At 35.4% G+C, this 22,375-nt stretch overlaps 1 protein-coding gene across 5 annotated transcripts in view; it reads left to right on the forward strand.

The window, feature by feature from the left end:
- Positions 1–1,630: 1,630 nt before the first annotated feature.
- Pex1 (peroxisomal biogenesis factor 1) overlaps positions 1,631–22,375 on the forward strand; it is a 68,007-nt gene continuing 47,262 nt past the window's right edge. For 2 of the 5 annotated variants that reach the window (XM_010603472.3, XM_010603473.3), the window contains exons 1-10: positions 1,631–2,000; positions 4,883–5,026; positions 7,302–7,385; positions 7,890–8,004; positions 8,106–8,863; positions 11,456–11,575; positions 15,295–15,418; positions 15,646–15,749; positions 16,745–16,827; positions 18,081–18,213. In XM_010603472.3, coding sequence (XP_010601774.1) covers positions 1,998–2,000; positions 4,883–5,026; positions 7,302–7,385; positions 7,890–8,004; positions 8,106–8,863; positions 11,456–11,575; positions 15,295–15,418; positions 15,646–15,749; positions 16,745–16,827; positions 18,081–18,213 — 1,668 coding nt within the window. In that variant the 5' untranslated portion in view covers positions 1,631–1,997. The remainder of the gene's footprint in view (positions 2,001–4,882; positions 5,027–7,301; positions 7,386–7,889; positions 8,005–8,105; positions 8,864–11,455; positions 11,576–15,294; positions 15,419–15,645; positions 15,750–16,744; positions 16,828–18,080; positions 18,214–22,375) is intronic. The other 3 variants (XR_004515185.1, XR_004515184.1, XM_010603470.3) reach the window with 2 other exon arrangements.

Raw genomic sequence — 22,375 nt, forward strand, 5'->3', positions numbered from 1 at the left:
CACCCAGCCGGGGTGGTGTCCCTCGGTCGACTAGGCTCTGAGACGTCCTCGCGCGGTATTCCTTCCTTCCTCGGAAGTGTTCCTCGTCCGGGTTAGAAAAGCTCTGGAGGACTCGCACGTTTTTCTTATTTTAAAAGTGTTTTGGGCCGGGGATTTAGCTCAGTGGTTCCGCCGGCTGCCTCGCGAGTGCATGGTCCTGAGTTCGATCCCCCGTACCAAAAAAAAATGTTTTTCCTGTTAGAGATTTCAAGTATCCGCTGCTGCTGCTGGCTGCCCCCGAAGGGCTGACCTGAGCTGTTGGAGCCGGAGGCTGGTGGGGACTGAGCGCCGCGTCCCACGCCGTAAAGGTTAATAAAGTGACAGCCGCTCCCCGCGCCGCTGTACCTCCGGCGCGCGGTGTCGGCGGAATTCTGCACACCCCTCTCCGCAGTTGGGCCGCGTGGACCCCCTCCGCGAGGCACCCTTCTGGACTTTGTGGTTGTCGTGCTTCACAGTTGTAAGCACGGATGTAGATACAGCCTCCATATTTCCATAGTTAGAAGTAGATGCACATGGTCTCGAGTTTGTGTTCATTAGGCGAAAAGATAGAATATTTGAAATCTTCACACATCTTGGACGTGTGGTGCCCACCACTGCCTAATGCGAACAAGAAATATTTTAAGAGTTCGTGGTAATATCAAGAATTATTCCAGCTTTCCTCTGGAGCTACTTCTCTGTAGCTTATTTTTATGGTTTTTGGTCCATCTTTCAAAACACCAAATTCAACAGAATCCTTCCACTCTTGTTATTATTAATTTTTGATCATTAAATAAACAGTCTTTTGTTTCTGATAAGCTTTCCTATGACTCCGAATCAGTCACTATCAGCAAGTTCCAGAACTTGATTTAGTGCTTTAGGAGCTGCTGGAGATTTTCAACTTACTTTCTTTACAATTCAGACCTCATGAGGGCCAGGGATTTAGCTCAGTGGTTCTGCCGCCTGCCTTGCGAGTCCAAGGGCCAGAGTTCAATTCCCGGTACAAAAACAAAAAACCTAATGAGATTATCAGATGTTTCATACTGTAATTCTAGGAATTTGATCCTAAGATGTGGTTGTTACCTTACATTCATCCCTGTTGAAGCATTGTAAACTTGATCTTTGTTTTAAATTGAGAGCCCTCAAAAAGAATTCATAGGTATTAATTCATGGATATCTTTTTGAAATTTAAATGCTATTAGCTCTGGAATAAATTGCTATTTCTTCTCAGCCTGTATCAGCAGAATAGGCCACCTTTTTCTTCCAGTCACCAGGTATACATGTGTTTTGTGGAAAATTATTAACAAAAAAGTCATTTACTCATCATCCCAGAACCTAGATGTAACTACTATTAACAGTTTGGGGCCGGTCTTCCAAGTCTTTTTCTAATCTTTATCTTTTAGAGAAGTGTCCTATGTACGTGTGCACATATTATGTTTATATGGTGGAGTGCTTTATTTGGTTAAAAAGTTACTGTTTTAGTAATTAGTATTCTAGCACAAACTCACCATAATTTCTTCACTGTGATTGACCATTTAGATTGTGCTCAATGTTCAGAAATAAAGAGTGGTATGGAATATTTTAATGAAACTTTAAGGTAGCAATGTTTGTTATAAAGCATTGTTTCATTACTGATTATGTAGAATACATTCCTAGAATTATTGAGTTGGAAAGCATAGAGGCCAGTAGCACCTCTCCACCTATTTGTGACATTAAAAAACATCTAAAACATTGCCAAATTCGGTTGCTTGTCTGTACTATGAGCTCAGGACTTGCTGTGATTGCAACAGGGGAAGAAGATTCATATCTACACCAAGTACAAACAGGAACCTAAATCACCATCCAGAAATGGCCACATACAAATTAGATTATCCTTTCCTTGCATCAGCAAGAGATTTCACCAGGCCTTGGACCTGGGGACTCCTACAGAACTTCAACATCAAGTTTCACCTGAAGATTTCCTTCACAGCGATACTGATGCCATGGTTTGTGTCAAAGGAAGCAATTCATGTATTTACTGATGAAACTCCTGGAAAAGGTGCTCCTTTTCTGGTCTCTCTACCTGAAGGGCCAAGGGCTGTATGGTTCAAGTGGAAAATATATTGACATAAAATCAAATTTGCAAACTAACCAAATCTAACTCAGCCAAATCTAACTCAGCCATAGATTATGGGGCTAGTTATCTCAGTTTAACCAAATAATTGAAATATTTTTCTGGTTAGTAAAGTTGATTATTCTTGGTTTTAGTGAATTGATAGGAATCTCTTTTTTGACATTTCAGGGCATATTTCATATTTCCTCATTTGATATTCTGATTTTAAAGGTTTCCTCATATGAAGTAGAATTGGTCTTGATTATATACTACTGACTGATGAAACTGTAGAAAGCACCTGAGGGCTTGGTTACCTTCACTCTCATAACCTCAGCTTACGCAATTACAGCTGAGATAGTAATGTATTAACTTTTGACTGTAAGTTCAGTGCTCTTTCTAATTTTTCTGATTGCACTCAGAAATTTTGCCAGCCAAAACAATTGGACTATTCTGTGAAAATTGTGAGAAAAATTATACAACTAAGCGATACATAATGACTTTCTTGTATACAAAGTCTTAAAAACATGAATAATTTCAAGTGCGTAATTTTGAGGGTATTTTTTGTACCAGGAATCGAACTCATGACCTTGTGCTTACAAGGCAGGCACAGTGCCATTGACTGTCAACATAATTTTGCCTTAGAAGTTCTTCAAAGTTCTTCAAACTTGGTCCAATTTAGAGAATCATATGGTAGTAAAATTTGGTGTAAATGAATGAATTTGATAGCCTAATGTTTTAAGTTTAATGAATTTACTTTGGCATAAGTCGATGAATTTAATAATACTGAAGCTTTCTGAGATGATAATCTTGGTGGGTGTCAGCAGGTCTTTTTTTATTAAAAATTCTCATGATGGAATATTAAATGGAAGAAAAAGATGTTAAATTTTGCTTACATTATGCAACTTTGCAAAAAATAACTTGTGAATAAAGAAAAACAGAAAGAATTACAATTGTTCATATGATTGTCTTTGTGGAGAGAACATAAGTAATTCCTTTCTTTTCTTTCCAACTTCATAAATTTTCCAAGTTTTTGTAAGGAGTAGTCATTGAACACAAAGTTACATATTTTATATAATTTTTCTTTTAATGAAAATAAATTTTAAATATTGATTTTTTAAAACTTATAGATATGTTCCCATGGTTCTATGGCTTTCAGAATTACTTAAGAGACTGAATAATATAACATTTCTGGAAAGATACACAAGAAGCTATTAATAATACTTACCTCTGGAAATGGTGACCTACCTTCACATTTTGGCTATTTGTGTTTTTTGTATTTTTACAGTGTGCATTTATTACTCTTCTGATCAGTCAGTCAGTATCAAAGGATTGCATATTTTATCTGATTGCTGTGTTGTAATTCTAAAACTCTTGTTTCATTTTAAAGCATCATTTATTTTTAAAGTAGTAGCCTCAACTGTGGGTGCTACATTCCAAAACCTCCCTGAATTTTCTGAAACCAATGATAGCATTGAACTCTGTCTGTGCCATGTCTTTTCCTCTATATACACGTACAAATTTGATGCCTTTTCCACCCCAGCTAAGCACTTATGCACTGTGACTGAAGCTTAACCAGTGGTTTTTTTTTTTTTTCCTTCACAATTTCACAGACAGAACAAACATTGTTACTGTAAGTCTTAGCTATTTCGGCACATGATTTTTTTCTTTCCTTAGTAAGTTGACAACTTTCACCTTTCACTTAAAGGGAGCACATTACTACTTTTCTTTGGCACATCCAAATTGCCAGCATGACTAGTTTTGTGCTCTGGGACCATTGTCAAGAAAAAGAAGAGTTACTTAAATGCAAACACTGTGATGCTGTGATAGTTGTTTGATAACAGACCCCTGTGATGTGAATAACAGACAGGTCTTAGACACAGTGTAGATATAATGGACAAAAGAAGGGGTGAGTCACTGCCCAGGGTAGTGGAACAGGACAATGAGATTTCCTTGTGCGATGCAGAGCACTGTACAATTTAAAATTTGCAATCTATTTATTTCTGGAACTTTTTATATTTTTGGACCATGGTTGACTATGTGTAACTGAAATTTCAGAAAGCAAAACTGTAGAGGTACAAGATCCCAACAATGAATGTAACTGTACTGTATCCCTAAAATGTACCAATAAACTCAAAGCTGAAAAAAAAAAAAAGCAAAACTGCAGTGAAGAGGGAACCTCTGTACTTCCTAACTCATGGTTTACTAACATAGTAAATTTTAGCTAATTTAATAACTTCTTTGTTGATACACATTTAAGACAGTCCCAAGTGTTCACTATTGCAGAAAATACTACAAATATTTTCTGGTATTTTATTTTTCTTTTTTAAAACATTAATTAGAACACTCAAATAGTTGTATACGGCTCAAAGGCTAATTTATTTGGCTATCTATTGACATATGGGGGTATTTGGTTTTTGTTTTTGTGGTGCTGAGGATCAAAGCCGGGCCCCTTCTTGTACTAGGCAAGTGTTCTACTACTGAGCTGCAGTAGTCTCCAGTCTCTTATTGCTATTGTGAATTCTGAAAGGCTTGAATCATGATATTTTCATGTCATGAGAATATAAAGGTATTGATTTGGTGCATAGCATTACTAGCATTGGGTGTTTGAAATGATTATGACTTTTAAAATACTATACAGTTGTTGATAACTGAGCTATTAATGACCTGTAGAACTGTTTTTGTGGGAGGGGATTACAATGATAGTTTATATGAGTCCATGACAAATATCTAAAAACTTAAAAAATCTTTTTTCCCTCCCATTTCTTCTATAAATAGAATCAAGCTATAGAAATCACCTGTGGTCTCCAGCCCGCATTCTTGAGCTGGGTGGAAGGCAGGCTTTTGAATGACCAGGGTGAAAATGTCGCTGAAATTAACAGACAACTTGGTCAGAATCTTGGACTTTCAAATGGGGGACAGGTAAGCACAAAACAAGATGACCGTGACTTTGTTCTGATGTCATATATGCAGTGGAAATAAAAGTTCACATTTTTAAAGAATTTGAGATGACATCCAATGAACATACTATTTTAACCAGTCTAGGCTATTCAAATTGATTACCCTTTGTTGCTAAGTCAATATTTTGTATTCTGTTTTACCCTTTCCAATTTCCCTAATTTTGTTTTTATGAAAATTATTTTCCCTTTAATTACTGTACTGAGTTTTACTTGCTATTATTGAACTTAATTTCATTTGTTTCTTGCATATTTGTAGCTCCCTGTAGTCTTACTTGATTAAAAATACCTTTCCACATACAGCCATCCCTCCGTACCTGTGGGAACTTGGTTCCAAGATCCCCATGGAATCTAGTCTCTAGTTGTTCATGTCCCTTATACACAGTGGTATAATATTTGCATGTATGTAAATAGTTGTATCATTTAGGGAATAAGGACAACCAAAAACATCTATTAATGGTCAGGACAGACACAATTTTTACCCCCTGTACTGGGGATCAAACTCAGAACCTTGTGCTTGCCAGGCAGATGCAGCACCCTTGAGCTACATCCACAGCTCAGGACACACAATTATTTTCCCAAGTTGATTGAATCTGCAGATGGGAACCCACAGGTAAAGGGGTGACTGTTAACAAATGATATGGATTGAATATCTCCCTGTAAATGTATGATCCTCTATTGTACCAGTGCCACTAAGACACTGTCTCCCAAAGAATCATTAACAGGAACAGAAATGGGCTGCCTAACACAGGAGTCCTTAACTTCTCGTTGGCGGGAGCAACTTGGTGCTTCCTCAGAGTCCTGTATATGCAGGTTTGTTATCCCTTACTTGAAATGCTTGGAACCAAACACATTTGAGATTTTGGAGATTTTTAAATTTAGGAATATTTGCATTGGCTTTACTGGTTGAGCATCCTTAATCCAAAATCTGAAATGCCCAAAATTTAAAGCTTGTGCTCATAAAGGTTCAGATTTCAGAGCATTTTAGATTCAGGTTTTTTTTAATTAGGAATACTCAACCTGCAGATATGGAGTGAAATATTTAAAAAGTCAAATTACCAGGTCAGGGGGGCTTATACTTTTATAATTTTAATGGAGGAAGATACTGCTCTCTGTTACCAATTTCTAACAGCAGTACATCCTAGAGCACGTCTTTTCACCTTGTTCTGGCTGGACACAGACTGTGTTTTCTTAATCAGAATGGGCCATTCATGAGAAATATATAAGCCTCCTACTAGTCTTTAGCTTACCCTAAATTTTTTCTAGAATCTTAATTTTTCAATACGTAAAGGACCTTAGAAATGAGTGACTTTGGTGCCCTGGTCTACAAATCTAAGAAGGTGAAATATATTTGCTCAGGATTGCCCAGCAGGTTACAGGTTAGCTTGCTTTGATTATGTGGCAGCTCCCTGTAGGCAACATCAGCTGCCTATTGATTTTGATATCTTAATTAGTACACTAAACAATCCTACTTGTTTTTATTTCCTATTGGCTTCTAAGTGGCTTCCCTGATTTTCTGAAGACATTGGAATAGAAAGTGAGCTTGCTGCAGTCCTTTACTTTTTGGTAGGTAGAAGCTACTTTTGTGCTTCCTTAAAATCATTCTTTTGAAGTAGAAGCTACCACAAAAGCAGAAAGGTAAGGGCTGCTTACCTAAAATGGCTAACACTCAGTGGCTTTAGATTTTACCCCCTTAATCTTCAGAAATGTCTGTCAAAGGGAAAAGAAAGTAAAAACTATTGAGATATACTAACTTTGCATATATCTGTAGACCAGAAAGGGGAGCATATTTGTTTTATTTTCTTTTAGCTGTGTGAGAGATAGGCTATTAATAACTGTCTCTGGTCTTTATTACAGTGTGTTTTTTCTAGAAGCAACATGACTTGAAACTGGTTATAACGCTAATAGTTGTGAAACTTCTAGAAATAGAGTATAAACTCAAGACATAATTTAATGACACTCATTTTTCTTTTTTGAAACTTATGTTTGTTTTTTCAATGATTATCTTTATTTTTGAAAAACATGCTAGAATGTGTTTTCTGTATTCTGTAACTAGTTGTGCAACAGTTTTTTTCTAAAATGCTGAACACATCAAGGCCTAACTAACAATAAGCACTTAATATTTGTTAATGAAAGACCATCAACACACACATACTCCTTACCTAAAGAGAGAACTTATTATTTTCTATGGATACAAAATAATCTCTTGAAAGTAGTTTTAAATTTTTAATTTTTTCCAGGCATTTCTCAAGCCGTGTTCCCATGTGGTATCTTGTCACGAAGTTGAAGTGGAACCCCTCTCAGCAGATGATTGGGAAATACTGGTAAAGGAAAAATAAGAGTTCCCTCATTTTAAGATTCAGTTACTTCAAAATATATAATTATATTTTCTGAGCTACTTTGAATTATAAAAATGGATAGAAGGCTGGGAATTTAGCTCTGTGGTGCCATTCCCAGCCTTGCCAGTTCAAGGTCCTAAGTTTGATTGCTGGTACCAAAAGAAAAAAAAAGATTTCCTATTTATTTCCAATAAAAAAATGAATAGAGATCTAATGTATAACATGACTATATATTTAAAAATTGTACTGTATTTGGGGTTCATGCTAAGTGGGTTTTTAACTGGCCTTGCCACAAAATTTTTTTAAAAATTGGGTAACTGGGAGATGGATGGATATGTTAATTTGCTTTTTTACTATGTATATCCCACAACATCATGTTGTATACCTTAAATATACACAACGTTTATTAAAATAAAATGGATTGTGATTTCTTTACTAGACATAGGATAAAATGTAAAGTAAATTGATCTTTTTCTCGGTTGGTTCTAGGAGCTGCATGCTGCTTCTCTTGAACAGCATCTTCTAGATCAAATTCGAATAGTTTTTCCAAAAGCCATTTTTCCTGTTTGGGTTGATCAACAAACTTACGTATTTATCCAGATCGGTAGGTGCTGTTATAAAAACAACTGTCGTGCCCTATACTATAGCAGCACTAAGTCCCCAGTAGAGGTGAGCCTGCGCTGATGAGCTCTGTTTTCTACACAGTTGCACTAATGCCAGCTGTTACATATGGAAGGCTGGAAGCTGATACCAGGCTCCTTATTCAGCCAAAGACACGCCAGGCCAAAGCAGAAACATTTTTAAAGGCAGATGATACATGTGGAAAATTTCATAGTTATGGAAGAAACCAAAAAGGAGTGATAAAAGAATTTCAAACCAAGCAGCTGCAGTCAAATACTGTGGCAGTCACTGAGTCTAATGAGACAAACTCAGTTAACTCACCATTGATACCAAGCTTGTGGACTATGCTAGGAAGCATTTTTTCTTTTGGATCTGACAAGAAACAAGAGGCATCCTGGGGTTCAACTGAAATCAGCGCTTTCAAAAATATGCAGTCAGAGATGGTTCCTCTGGACAGTATTTTCAGAGTATGCAAATCACAGCCTCCCAGTATACATAACACACCAGCAACTTCTGTGTTTCATAAACACTGTGCTGTTCATGTATTTCCATGGGACCAGGAATATTTTGATGTTGAGCCCAGCTTTACTGTGACCTATGGAAAGCTAGTTAAGCTACTTTCTCCAAAACAACAGCAAAGTCAGACAAAGCAGAATATCCTGTTTCCAAAAAAAGAGAAGCAGATGACAGAACCACTAGATCAAAAACAGAATAGTGCAGATCATAGCCAAGAAGCTGAAAAGACCTGTGTGCTAAAGGTAGTCTGGAATGGACTTGAGGAATTGAAGAATGCCATTACATACACCAGAAATGTAGAAGCTCTCCATCTTGGGAAAGTTTGGGTCAGTATGAGTTTTATAATTTGGGGAGAAACTTATGCTGCTTACACTTCCTGTGATTTTGAATTAGAATAATACTTTATACATAAATTGAAAACCAATGTAATAAATACAGTGTTTTAAGTTGAAAGGGGGACACATTTCTGCTTGTTTTATATCTTTTGGTAAAGATTGTATATTTACCAAAGCAAATAAGTTTTATATGTATAGATCCAGAAAGGTCAGGATTACCTGCCTGAGGTTCCATAGCTGGTTATGAGCAGAAGTGGGATTCTAGTCCAGGTAGATTGGCTTAGGGCTCATGCTCGGTTTGGAGTACCCTACAGAGCCTTGCATCTTCAATACCCACAGAAGGTTTGTTCATAAGGTCTTGAGGCCAAAGGAGGGACTTTTTATGTATTGGGAAAGATACCTAGGAGAGGAAGAGAACCTTTTCTTTCCTGTGATGGTGCTTAGATTGGAATGCATCTCGAAGCTGCTCACCCTGTTGGTGGCTACTGGTTTAACTTGTGTATGACAGGGAGAAGAAATTGGTGTAACACGAGTCACCACCCCTTTATTTGAACCACTCTGAACTGAGACTTTGTGGTGATGAAAGGAACCTATTAGAATGGGGAAGAAAAACAGAAAGAGAAGGTTGTCTCCTTTGTGGAGTTCATCTCCTCTTATGGTTTTACCTATAACTTTTATGCAAGTAATTTAAAAATTTAATTTCTCTGTACTCCATTGTTTTCTAAAGCCCCAGACTATTGTTTCTGTTAGCTTTAAATCACCAGTGTGTGAGATTCCACTGCATTATCAAATTCAAATAGTCTGACGCCGAGGTTATGATTTAGCGGTTTCTTCCATAGATAAGAATGCCCTTCCCATTGAGAGTGTCATCATATGGTATACATAATTTGTATCGATAAACTTAATTTAAAACAAAATAATATCCTTTTCCTTTCTTGAAGTCATGGTGAAGATGGCTGAAGAAGAGCTGCTGGTAAGACCTGGGGACTAGCTAGCAGTAAGGAGCCTGCACTTTTGGCTCTGCTTTAAAGGTTGAAGAGTGCTAGGCAGGGAGAGGTGACAGTAGTTACTGTCTGGCCCTTCCTTACTCAGGCTTGACATGAGAGATCAAAATTGATCTCTTATGAATAGAACTAACAGCGTTGACTTGAACTTTTCTTACACTGTGAAGCATGTTTTTTTTATTGTGGTTGTTTTTGTCTTAGAAAACATGATTGTTAAATTCATTCTTTTTTTAAATTATTAAAAATCTTAAACCGGTACATAAAATTGTATATATTTCTGGGATACCATGTGATGTTTTGAAGTGTCTAATTTTTAAAATTGATTAGTCTTTAAATCAGGATATGCACCTTAGTTTTATGCCTTTGTCTACTGTTAATGTCTGTACTTGCTCTATTGCATAGATAGTAAAGGAATATTAAAGTCTGTTTTTGTTTTTTGTTTTTTGTTTTGAGACAGGGTTTTACTATATAGTTCATACTGGTCTTTGAACTCACTGTGTAGCCCAAGCTGGCCTCAAACTCAGGGCAATCTTCCTACCTCTGCCTCCCAACTACTAGGATTACAGGCATGCACCACCTCACCTGGCAAGATTAAGGTCTTTATGTCTTTCAGTGCGTCCCAATCTTTGGGAGATGAGAACATTTTTTAACATCTTTGTTGAGATAAAATTTAAAGTGTGTTGTTCATTGTTTGTAGTACAATGGTTGTGTAAAATGTCACCACAATCTAAGTTTGGGATATATTCATCAATGGAGGTGACAAATTTTATCCTTTGCCTTTTAGATTGTTTCTGCCTTGATTTAATTGTGTAGATTTTCTGTGTTTAGTTTTGACCACTCCAGCTTTTTCATTGATTTTCAACGTGCATGGATGAAAACTTTTAAAAGATTGCAAGTAAAATGTAATCAAATGTAATTATGCTATGGTTTAGGATATTTCGATTGGAAATACATCCATTTAAAGTCAGAGTCAAGTACATCCATTTAAAGTTCTAATTCTGAACAATATGTAAGGAAAAAGAGGGGAGAAATTGAAATGTTTGTTGTATAACAATACCTATATTTCCATCTAGTTTTACTCTTGCCATACTCTGAACTTTGGGTCCCCCTGAATCTCATGTTACCCCCAAGGTAAGGGTATTAGGAGGTAAGACTTTGGGAGTTGATTAGGTCATGAGGATGAAACCTCTATGGATGGAATTAGTGCTCTTATGAAAGAAACCCTGTAATGAAAAAGCCTAATTTACCTTTCCATCATGTGAAGAGACAGCAACAAGGATGTCTTCACAGGAAGGACTCTGAAGAGAACCCTAACAGACACCAAATTTGCCAGGGCCCCAATCTTAGACTCTTTAGTTTAAGAACCATGAGAAAGATGTTTCTGTTGTTTGTAAGCTGCAGAGTTTATGGTATTTTGTTATAGCAGCCCAAGCACACTAAGAAAACTATGAGTCACTATGACAGCTTCAATAATTTCATCTCATTTGTAGAGGTTGATAATATTTATGCTCTGAGATGTGTTTTAATCAAGCTTTGAACATAATTACATCTTTGAATTTTTGTTTGTTTTTAATTTCAGATTCCAGATGACCTGAGAAAGAAACTAAATATAGAAATGCATGAAGTAGTCAGAATAACTCCAGTGGAAATTACCCCTGAAATTCCAAGATCTCTCAAATTACAACCTAGAGAGAGCCTAGTAAGTGCAAATAGACACACAACACACACACACACACACACACACACACACACACACACACACACACATATTCCTTTGCATGTGTTGTAAAATTTCTAGTTGCCAAATAACAATGTTGTACTCTTCTTGTTAATAAGGACAAGTCTTTTTTGTTGTTATTTTAAAAATATATTACATAAATCCATCATATAAACCTACTTGTAAGTGTACCATTCAGTGGCATTAATTACACTCATGTTGTACAACACACCACTACTTTCAGACTTCCATCGCTGCAGACGGAGACGGTACCCATTACAGAGCACTGACCGGCCATCCCTCCTTCACCCACTCCTCTAATCATTACTGTGTCTCTCTTACTTATTCTAGCTACCTCATAGAAGTGGACTCAGAATGTTTGTACTATGTATTTGACTTGATTCACTACCATAGTCTTCAAGTTTCAGGGATGAAAAAAGGGATTTTTGTGTGCATTTCAAATGAACTTCATTTCATTTTTTTAGGCTGGGTAATGTTCTGTATGTATCACTTTTTTATCCATTCATCTGTGGATGAACACTTGGGTCGTTTCTCCCTTTTTGGCTATTAAGAATAATGCTTCAGTGAACAGTGATGTTTAAGTATCTGCTTGAGTTCCTATTTTCAATTTTTTGGGGTCTGTACCTAGGAGTGAAATTGCTGGATCATATGGCAATTAAATGTTTAATTTTTGAGAAGCCTAGAAGTCTTTTATAAAAAATGTGCATATGATATAAATTGTGCCTGTACAAATATGGATATTTTGTCTTTAAAAGATTGCTGTTTTTGCAGTATTAAATGCAGTTTTAAAATTTTTCTGCCACGTTGCTTTTTTTATTTATTTTTGATAAGCTACAAACTTTTCTGTTTATTAAACTGTAAAGAAAAGTTTGAAGTGATAGAAAAAAATGAAATTTTCATAATGTCTGAAACTTGAATTAAGAAATAAAACCCAAGATACAGACAAGAAAATCATCACAGTTTTCAAAGTAGCTAAGCTAAACTAGTATTTGGAAAAATCTTATATAACAGGTTAAATGATCTGTTTCTGGAAGTTCATTAGCACACATTAGGTAAGAGATACCTGAAAGTGAACTAGGAGGTAGACTTCTAGAAATAGGGAAGAAGATAATGGAGTAGGCGAGGGAGAGAGTGGTAATGGGACTGAAATTCATTGATATATTAAATACATGTACCAGCTTTTCAGAATAAACCCCATCATTACATAATAATGACATATACTAATAAAATTGAATAAATTTTGAAGAACTGGCTAAAAGTCATTTGGTGCCCTAAAATATTCTGCCTTGCTATGTTGCTGTTGTACAAAAGATGGGTGATAATTTTTATTGTTGCCAGTTAAGTGGCACCTGGCTTAGAAAAGTGGAGACCATCAAGGACAAGACAAGTGAAAAAATGTCTTCTCAGAGTTCATACCAAGACTATTTCTAAGACAACCACTTCCTTCTTCATTGAAGAAGGCTTGTTTTAGTAACCCACTGGGAGGTGACTATTAACAGAAAGCATATTTTAAAAAGCTGATGTTGCTTTACTATGAATATGGAAACCCAGAAGTGTTACACTCTTTTTTCCTTTTTTTCCTCCATGGTACAGGAAAATGAAGCCAGGCCCTTTCACTGACCTACATTCCTAACCTGTTCTGGTTTTTTAATTAATTAATTTATATGATACTGGGGATTAAACCTGGGTCCTTGTGCTTGCAAGGCAGGTGGTGGAACCACTGAGCTAAATCCTCAGCCCTGGTTTTTTTTTTTTTTTTTTTTTTTTTTTTTTTTTTTTTTTTTATTAATTTGAGACAGGTTCTCACTAAGTTGCTGAGTTGCCCAGGTTGGGTTTGAATTTAGGAATCTGCTGCCCAGAGTGCTGGGATTATGGGCGTACACCACCACACCTGATATCTCTTACTTGACTGCTCAGTCAGTTCTTTGGAAAGTGGTATGGTTAGGAAATGAGATATTTAAGTTAATTTAGAAACATTTCCTATGTACCAGTTCTCAAATTCTTATAATACAGGAAAATTATTATTGAATTATAATATTTCCCTGATAATTCAGATGAAACTTTTGGAATCTTAGGATTATGATTTTTTTTTTCTATAGGTGAACCAGTTTAACAACTTTTATAATTGATGAAACACCAGATAATTTATATTATCTACTTTGGGAACTGGAAAATAAATAGGATAAATGCTATTTTCATAGCAGTATGTAGCTGAGCATTTACTACATTGGTTAAATAGTGATGGGATTTTTAACTTTTTAGCTTTTTTTTTTTTTTTTTTTTTTTTTTTTTGGTACCGGGGATTGAATTCAGGTCCTTGTGCTTGCAAGGCAGGCCACCAAACCGCTGAGCTAAATCCCCGGCCCAACTTTTTAGCTATTGATATTGGTGTGTTTTAAGATATTGGTGCCTTATGTAAGAAAATAATTAGCTACTGGTCATTAGAACTTTGTCTCAATGTAGGATACTACCACAAAAATTACTTCCTATCTTGAGTTACATATTTTAGAGGAAACTTTATGGCTTTAGGCAGGTCTCTGGGTCATAATTAGAGCATAGCTCAGACTATATAAAGATATTTAATTCTACAGGAACTATGAGTTGCTTTCTGTTCCCAAAATTCTTGATTTTTAAATAGCTCTCAGCTTCATATTATAACTTTGACAGTTTAATTAAATTTGAAGAATGAGGAAATTATACCTTTTCTTAGCCTGTGTTTACTAGTGGTCAATTTCTGAACTGCACTTAATCAGCAGATTTTAGTTTACCTCTGGACAAAATAGACCAGTTTGAGAAATGATAAAATAGAGGTTTATTTGTGGCGAACAAATATAGATCATCTTTTCTATATGAATATTTGTTATTCCTTATTTGAAAAAGATTGCAAAAACTTAATTTTAAATTAGCAGGGTTTTTTAAGAATGCTATACTTTTGAACAGTGCATTGACACTACCTTTTGATTATAACTGGACTGGTCAGCTTAAAAACAGAAAAAAAGAATAGTGGCTTAAACGTATCAGGGATTTCTTTTTCTCATGTACAGGGAATTTGAAAGGCTCACAGGCAGATAAACAATGTCACCAAGGATCTAAGCTACATCAGTCTTTTTCTTCTGCCATCTTTAGCTTGTGCTTTTCCTTCTGTCAGATGCAAATGTATGTTGTACTAATAAGCATCTCATCTACATTCCAGAAACCAAAACGAAAAGCACAAGGCAAAAACCTCTCCTTGCACAAATTCTTTACTTTGATAAAGAGAGGCACCTTTCCCAATTGCTGACTGCATGGCAAGGGCCACATTGAAGTCACACACACACACACACATGGCGCCAAGCTGGCAATGGAGGATTGTTTTCCTGTCGTGCTGATAGAAGGAGACAAGGGAAAATGAGATTGGAATGTGGTGGTTACTGAGTGAATCAAATTCTAGTATTTGTATTAAGCATGGAGAAAAAAAGCACTTAAAACTTTGCCAATTATATAAATGTTTCTTTGGGCTATACTATATTCATTATATTAACTAATGTCAAATCTCAAATCTGTGTTTATAGAATGTGAACATTTTATATTGGTTTTGCTTGGTAAGTTTTACATTTTATTAGGAAGATAAAATTTTTAAATACAGGTGTTAACATTGTCAAATATTAGGGTAATTAATTACTATTCATTTTCTCTGGCAGCCTAAAGATGTACGTGAAGAAGATGTAAAAATGGCCTTCTGTTCATGGCTGCAGCAGTCTGCTACCACTGTGCTTCCTTTGTTAATATCAGAAGAAGAATTTATTAAGTTGGAAATAAAAGATGGTAAATTTATTTTTTTTTTTTGGTAAATTTATTATTGAGTATTTTCCTACTGAGATAATTGTGGCCTTTTAAATCGTTTTTCCAATCTGTGTCATTGTGAAACAGTGATATTTAAATACATATTGCATACTGAAGAATGCCTTTAAATTTATTTAATAGTTGAAATCTTAAAATTTTTTCATCTCAGTTTCAGCCCTAATTCTTCACTTATTACTTTCTTTTTATAGAGTTGAAAGAATTTTCTCTGAGTATAGTTCATGGCAAAAAAGAAAAACAAAAAGAAAATATTTTTTTGTTGAGTACCAATCTGCTGCGGAAGACCACAGTACAAGTAACTATACACTAATTTATTGAATATTTAATAAAATAATATTTGTCACATGGGATTGATAATAAAGTGTGAATGTCATTATAAGAACTTGCATCATGAAGTGTATTTAAAAATTCATATGCTAAGAATAAGGATAACTTGGCTGGGCGTAGTGGCGCACATCTATAATCCCAGCACTTGGGAGGCTGAGGCAGGAGGATCACTGTGAGTTCGAGACCAGCCTGGGCTACATAGTGAGTTCCAGGTCAGTCTGAACTACATAGTAAGACCCTGTCTCAAAAAAAAACAAAACAAGACAAAAAAAGAATAAGGATAGCTTAATTTAAAATATTTTATTCTATACTTTTTACCTGTATAAATTATTGGTTTATTCTAAATTTTAAAATCAGTGTCTTGGCACAATTTTCAAGAATAAAGTTGATTGTCAACTGGCAAATGAATCATGATTTGAAACTGTTTTTGAAGCCAATGAAAACAGTTTTAGGATTTGATTTTGAAAATTCATATTTTTATGTGCAATTTTGTTATTTTGACAATTTTTAAATTGGCAACTCTTCACAAATACTTTCTTACTGAAGTATAAGAATGTCCGTTTTAGAATATTATATTTTTGCTTGCTCTTTTCCTTATAAAATTGAAGATTCACTATTTAAAATGTCAGTGATTTTAACTAGACATTGTTTCTTTTTTAATATAATTGAAAGAAAATCATTCAGAGGAAACACATTCAGAATTATAAATAAAGTAAACATGACACAAGTCAAAATTGCAGGTAAAATCTGTAAAATATATTAAGGAAATGATGTTCTGTCTGCTCATTGTTCTGTGAATGAGTAAATTGTTGTCAGGGGTATTTTAAGTAGTGATCTTGCATGCACAATTTATCTATGCTCTTCGGTATAATAGAATCAGCAGTTCAGTTTTCTCAGACCCAAGAAAAACAGGCAAAAGATATAACTTTGAATTGTAAAACTAATTCTTCCTTGCTACTCTAGGTCCTTCTAGATCCTGTGGTAAAAGAAGAAAACAGTGAGGAAATTGACTTTATTCTTTCTTTTTTAAAGCTGAACTCTTTGGGGTAAGAAGTTACAGCCAAACTAGCATGTATAGAGATATGTTTGACATTACCTCTGGCAGGGTTTCTATGTGTAAATATTAAATTAGGGGTGAAGGTCAACAAATAATTTGCTAATGCATTTGATTTTTGGAGAGGATTATCTCTCTTTTTACTGGTTGAATAAAAATTGCCCTGTCATCTTCGATAACTAGAGGTCTGAAGCTTGTTAGAAACTTTACTGTGAGAATTGATGAGTGAGAAGAAAGCAAGTAGATAGCAGCTGGATCTTCTGTGCATGAATAAAACAGTAATTCTTAGAACAAATAAGTATATTCTAAAAATTTAAAAAACTTTAGCTTTGTTTAGAAATATTTCAAATTAAATTATTCCTTCACTATTTTATTATTGTAATAATCAGTATTGGGTTTTCTCAACTTTTCAGACATATCTAAAAACCTCTCCTAAATTCTTTATACAAGAGGGGAAGCTTTTTTTTTTTTTTTTTTGTACCGGGGATTGAACTCAGGACCTTGCATTTGCTAAGCAGGCAGTGGCAACACTGAGCTAAATCCCCAGCCCGAGAATCTTATATATACATTAGCCCTTAGAATTCTTCAAAGAGGTTTTTAGTAACTGTATTAGTAATTTCATTTTCTGTAATAGTATAGTCTGTAAATGTTTTAGTAAAAGATTATACCATTGGGCTGGGAATTTAACTCAGTGGCTCCATCCCTACCTCACAATCACTAGATCCAGAGTTTGATCCCCAGTACCAGAAAAAAAAAAAAAAAAAAAAAATTATGCCATTAAGTATAACATAATATGCACTAATATAGAACATTTGGATTCTAATGTTAGGAAGTCAGGAAGTAGGTTAAAGTTCATGTTTTTATGATATATATAGATTGAAACTAGATTTCAGAGGTGATGTTGAAGAGGAAATAAATCTTCAATTATTCTAAGCATTTCACTTATGATTAGATTGATTACCAAACTAAAAATTGAGTGTAGGAATGTATATGTGTCAAGGCAGACCCCTTGAGCAATCCCATTAGAGCAAACTGTTAATCACTGCACATGTTTTAATGTAATAAAACTAATTTTAAAAGCTTTGAATCAAATACAGCATTAGTCGATATACCTTTTCTGAAATAAAGAATTTCTAAAATTTTACTCTATTCATTAAGTAGATCTAAAAGGAAAGTTTTGACATTTTATAGTGAGACTTTATCCCGCTTCAGTCTTTTACCACATAACAATTTATATCTTTTCAGAGGCGTGACTTCCATAGGCAGATCCTTTGTGGAGCACATCACGCATAGCCTTCTAGGACGCCCTTTGTCTCGGCAGTTCATGTCCTTTGTTGCAGGACTTAGGAATGGAGCCCTTTTACTTACTGGAGGAAAGGTATATGGTTGAAATTACTCTCTTCACTAATTAACAACTTTTAGTTCTTCTCTCTGGGATTCTGATGATCTGTTTATACAGGGTTGTTAGTACAACATAGAGAAAGCACTCTTTTATTCATTAATATTTTTGTGTGCCTGCTTTTAGGTAAGTTGAGTAAGACTGATATTCATGCCATTTTTCTGTCAGTTGATATTTTTCTTTTTTGGACTATTGATAGGGTATTGACAGGGTTGATTTTTCAAAGTTGAATTAGTCTTACACACTGTGACAGATCCTACTTGGACATGGTATATTGTTTTTTATACATTGTTGAGTTCTGATTTGCTGATTGTTTTGCATCTAAGTTTTATGAGAAATATTAGTCTGTGGTTTTCTGTTTTTGAACTGTCTGTCTGCTTCTACTAGTAGGGCAATAATACTGGTCTCATGAAATGAGTTGGAAAATGTTCTCTTCTCTTCTTTGGAAGCTTTGTTTTTTTGGTACCAGGGATCGAACTCGGGGCCTTGTGCTTGAGAGGCAGGCAGCAGAACCACTGAGCTAAATCCCTGGCCCTCTTTGGAAGATACTTTATAAAATTGATATTTATTCTTTAAACATTTGGTAAATTTCCCATTGAAACCAAACCTGAAGATGCCTTTATCATTAGCTTAATTAAAAATTCAATTCTTAATGTTTCTGGGACTACTCAGATAATCTATTTCATCTTGTCTGATGGGTACTTGGTGGCTTTCAAGGATTTGGTCCAAATCTTCAACAGTGTCACATTTCTAAGCATAAAGTTTTCTCTTGTTAGCCTTAAATCCCTGCAGATCAGGATCTGTTGTGAGATCCTGTTTCCTGACATTGAAGATTTGCTTTTTTGTTATTTTTGCTGTGCTGGGAATCAAACTCGGGGTGTCCTGTTTGCTAAACAGACAGTTTACCACTAAACTGCCTCCTCCTCAGTCCATTTTCTTTCTTTTTAATCTCTGACTGTCTCACTTGAGGTTCCTGACCTTTTAAAAGGGCTTCCTGTGTTATTCTGTACCAATGACATGTTTTTAAGGATAAGTATGGTTTTTGTCTTTCTACTTTAATTCAAAAATTCAAGAATTTAATTCAAAAATGTAAATGTCTAGGGGGTGGGATTTAGCTCAGTGGTTCCACTCCTGCCTCGCAAGAGCAAGGACCCAATTTCGATCCCTGGTACCAAAAAAAAATGTAAATGTGTGGCTTCACTTATTTTAATAACGTTTTTCTGTTACTAGCCCAGTTACTTCTAATTGTTGCTTAAAACATAGCCACGACTCATTCTCTGTCTGTGGTTTCAAATGTCTTAGTCATTTTCCTTGTCACTGGGACAAAATACCCAACAGCTAAAACTTACAGGAGGAGAGGTTTATTTTGACTCAGATTTCTGTAGTTTTAGTCTATGTTTGGCAGGCTTAAACCTAGAAACGTCATGGCATAGGGCCTGGGCAGAGGAAAGCTGCTCACATGTTGGGGTCAGACAGAGAAGAAAGGAGGACCCAGGGAGGGCAGGACACCCTTCTGGATCTCTCCCTCATAAGGCCTTGTCTCCAATGGCCAGTCAGCTATAGCACTCCCATGGTTCAGTCCTCTTCCAAAAGCCCAGCCTGTGAGCGCATGAGGCTCTGGGGACATGTAAATATAAACCATGGTTTTAATTATCCCTGTCATTTCAGAATGAATTATCATGGTAAACTTTCAAACTTTTTTTATTAGAGCAAGTGTGTAATACACAATCATCAGGTTCATTTTGGTAGATTGGTACATGCGTGTGACGTATCTGATCATTTTTAATCCTTTTTCCCCATTCTTTCTCCCCCTCTTCCCTTCCCCATCACCAAGAGTGTGTCTTACGGTTTCCTGTCATCTCTGCTATTCATTTATTTATATTTTAGGTTTCTCATGTAAGTGAAAACATGCAATATTTATCTTTCTGAGTCTGGCTTATTTCACTTGGCATGGCAGTCTGGGAATATCCAACTGTCTATCTATTTATTCTTTTGTTGTTTTTTTGAGACAAGGTCTTGCTATATGTAGTTTAGGCCAGCCTTGAACTCACTGTGTAGCCCAGGCTGGCCTCGAACTCGCAGCAGTCATCCTGCCTCAGCTTCCTGAGTACTGGGATGACAGCAGTTCTTGAAAGGTAATATACCGCACTGACTAAGGTGCCAGACTTCCCAAGTAGCAAAGTGAATAGGGAGAGCAAGCAGAAGACCCAAGTTTGCATCCCACCTCTCGTGCACTTACTGATTATAGTTGAAGTGTTACGTTTTAGTGGCTCATCTGTGTTCGTGGGATTAATTGCATTTAATGAAGATAATGTATATGAAAAGCTTTCTAAACTGAAAAGTGCCATCCAATGTGAATTACTTTGAGTTAGCAGAGAGCCCCTTGGACTAAGCAGATGATGATGACAGGTGGTATCTATACCCCAGCACCCCTAATTTAAATATGCCCATTAATTTAAATATGGTGCTTATGTAATACAAAAATATAATAATGATAGTATGTATTCATTGAATGCCTCAAGATTTTCAGGCTTCATATATTAAGCCTGGATTTTTCTCTACTGTAGTAATCAAAACAAAATATTAGAACTGATGCCAGGCTATTGGATCTACACAAATGACAATGGTAAAAAATAATAGGAGATTGAAAGAAATTGGTAAGAAAAGAATTAAAAATACCTACCAGATTCGATCTTGTTAAGAAACAATACCAGTGTTTAGCAAATCTTAAATATGAATACCTTTTGATGTCACAATTCCACTTCTAGAAATTCTAAGGCTATAACCTGACAAATTAGTAAACTTACATGTGTGTGGATATTTGTTTTGACTTTATAATAGTTAAAAATGGAAGTAATGCATACAGACAGACACACATACCAGAAGGGACTTGTGCAATACATAGGTTTGGTATGGCCCTTGTTAAACATATGGTTCAGTGCATACACAGTGGTGCTGTACTAGGGAGCCAGTGAGGTTCTATATTGTTGACATGGGAAGAAGACAGTGATTTACCATTAAGTAAAATAATCAGATTACAACACTAGCTGTTTTATACATTTACATAAAATAGGGAGTGTCAGTGATTATAAACATCAGAAGAATTAACAGTAATTACTTCTGTAGGGAAGGTGTTTATAGATTTTTTAACCTTGTGCAAATACAATTATTCTACATATTTTTTAATGAGAGAAAACTAAGCTTTTACTTTAAAAAAATGCACATTGGATTAAAACCTTAATAGTTTGAAAGTTTTGTACACTAGTTGGTGGTCACAATGACCATATCAATATGTGCTATTTAAAATTAATGTAAGGCAATAGAGAAATGAATGAATTAAGTTTTTTTCCACTGAAAACTTTGAAATTAAATGGGAATATGTTTCATTTACCTAGAAAACTTATTTAATATATTTATTATTCCCTTCTAGTAACAGTAAGCATTACCTATTTTTAAAGATTTTAAGTATTAACGACTACATTTCCTTAAGGAAGATAGGGTACAAAAATCTTCAATAAGATACTTGGCAGACAGATTGCACTAAGTCATTAAAAAAACATATTATGACAAAGTCAGCTTCATTCCAGGCGTGTAAGAATGGTTGGTTGAACCATATAAATCATTAAATGTAATATGCAGCATAAATAGAACTAAGTATAAAAATCACATATCATTGCAGAATCCTTTGATAAAATCCAACATCCATTCATGATTTTTAAAAAATGATGAAAATAGGTATAGAAAACCCTTACCTAAAAGCCATTTAGGAGAAACCCACTGCCAACCTCATACTAAATGGAGAAAAACTGAAAGCTTTCCAAGCCTAGACAAGGATGTCTGCTATCACCACTTCTGTTCAGTGTAATACTTTACACTTTAGCCAGAGCAATCAAGCAAGAGAGAAAAATAAAAGGGATACTAACAGGAAAGGAAGAAGTCAGACTGTCCTTACATGGGGATGAGAGGACCCTTGAAATAGAAACACAAAAACTCCAACAGAAGACTTAGAACTAATGAATTCAACAGAGTGGCAGGATCAAATCCACACACAAACATCAATAACATGCCTTTACACCAACACTGAACTCAAAGAGAAAGAAATCAGGAAAATAACTAAATCCACAGATGCTTCAGAAAATTA

This window comes from Fukomys damarensis, unplaced genomic scaffold (genome assembly GCF_012274545.1).
Source record: "Fukomys damarensis isolate Sample0158 unplaced genomic scaffold, DMR_v1.0_HiC HiC_scaffold_4, whole genome shotgun sequence".
In the NCBI taxonomy this organism is placed as follows: Eukaryota; Metazoa; Chordata; class Mammalia; order Rodentia; family Bathyergidae; genus Fukomys; species Fukomys damarensis.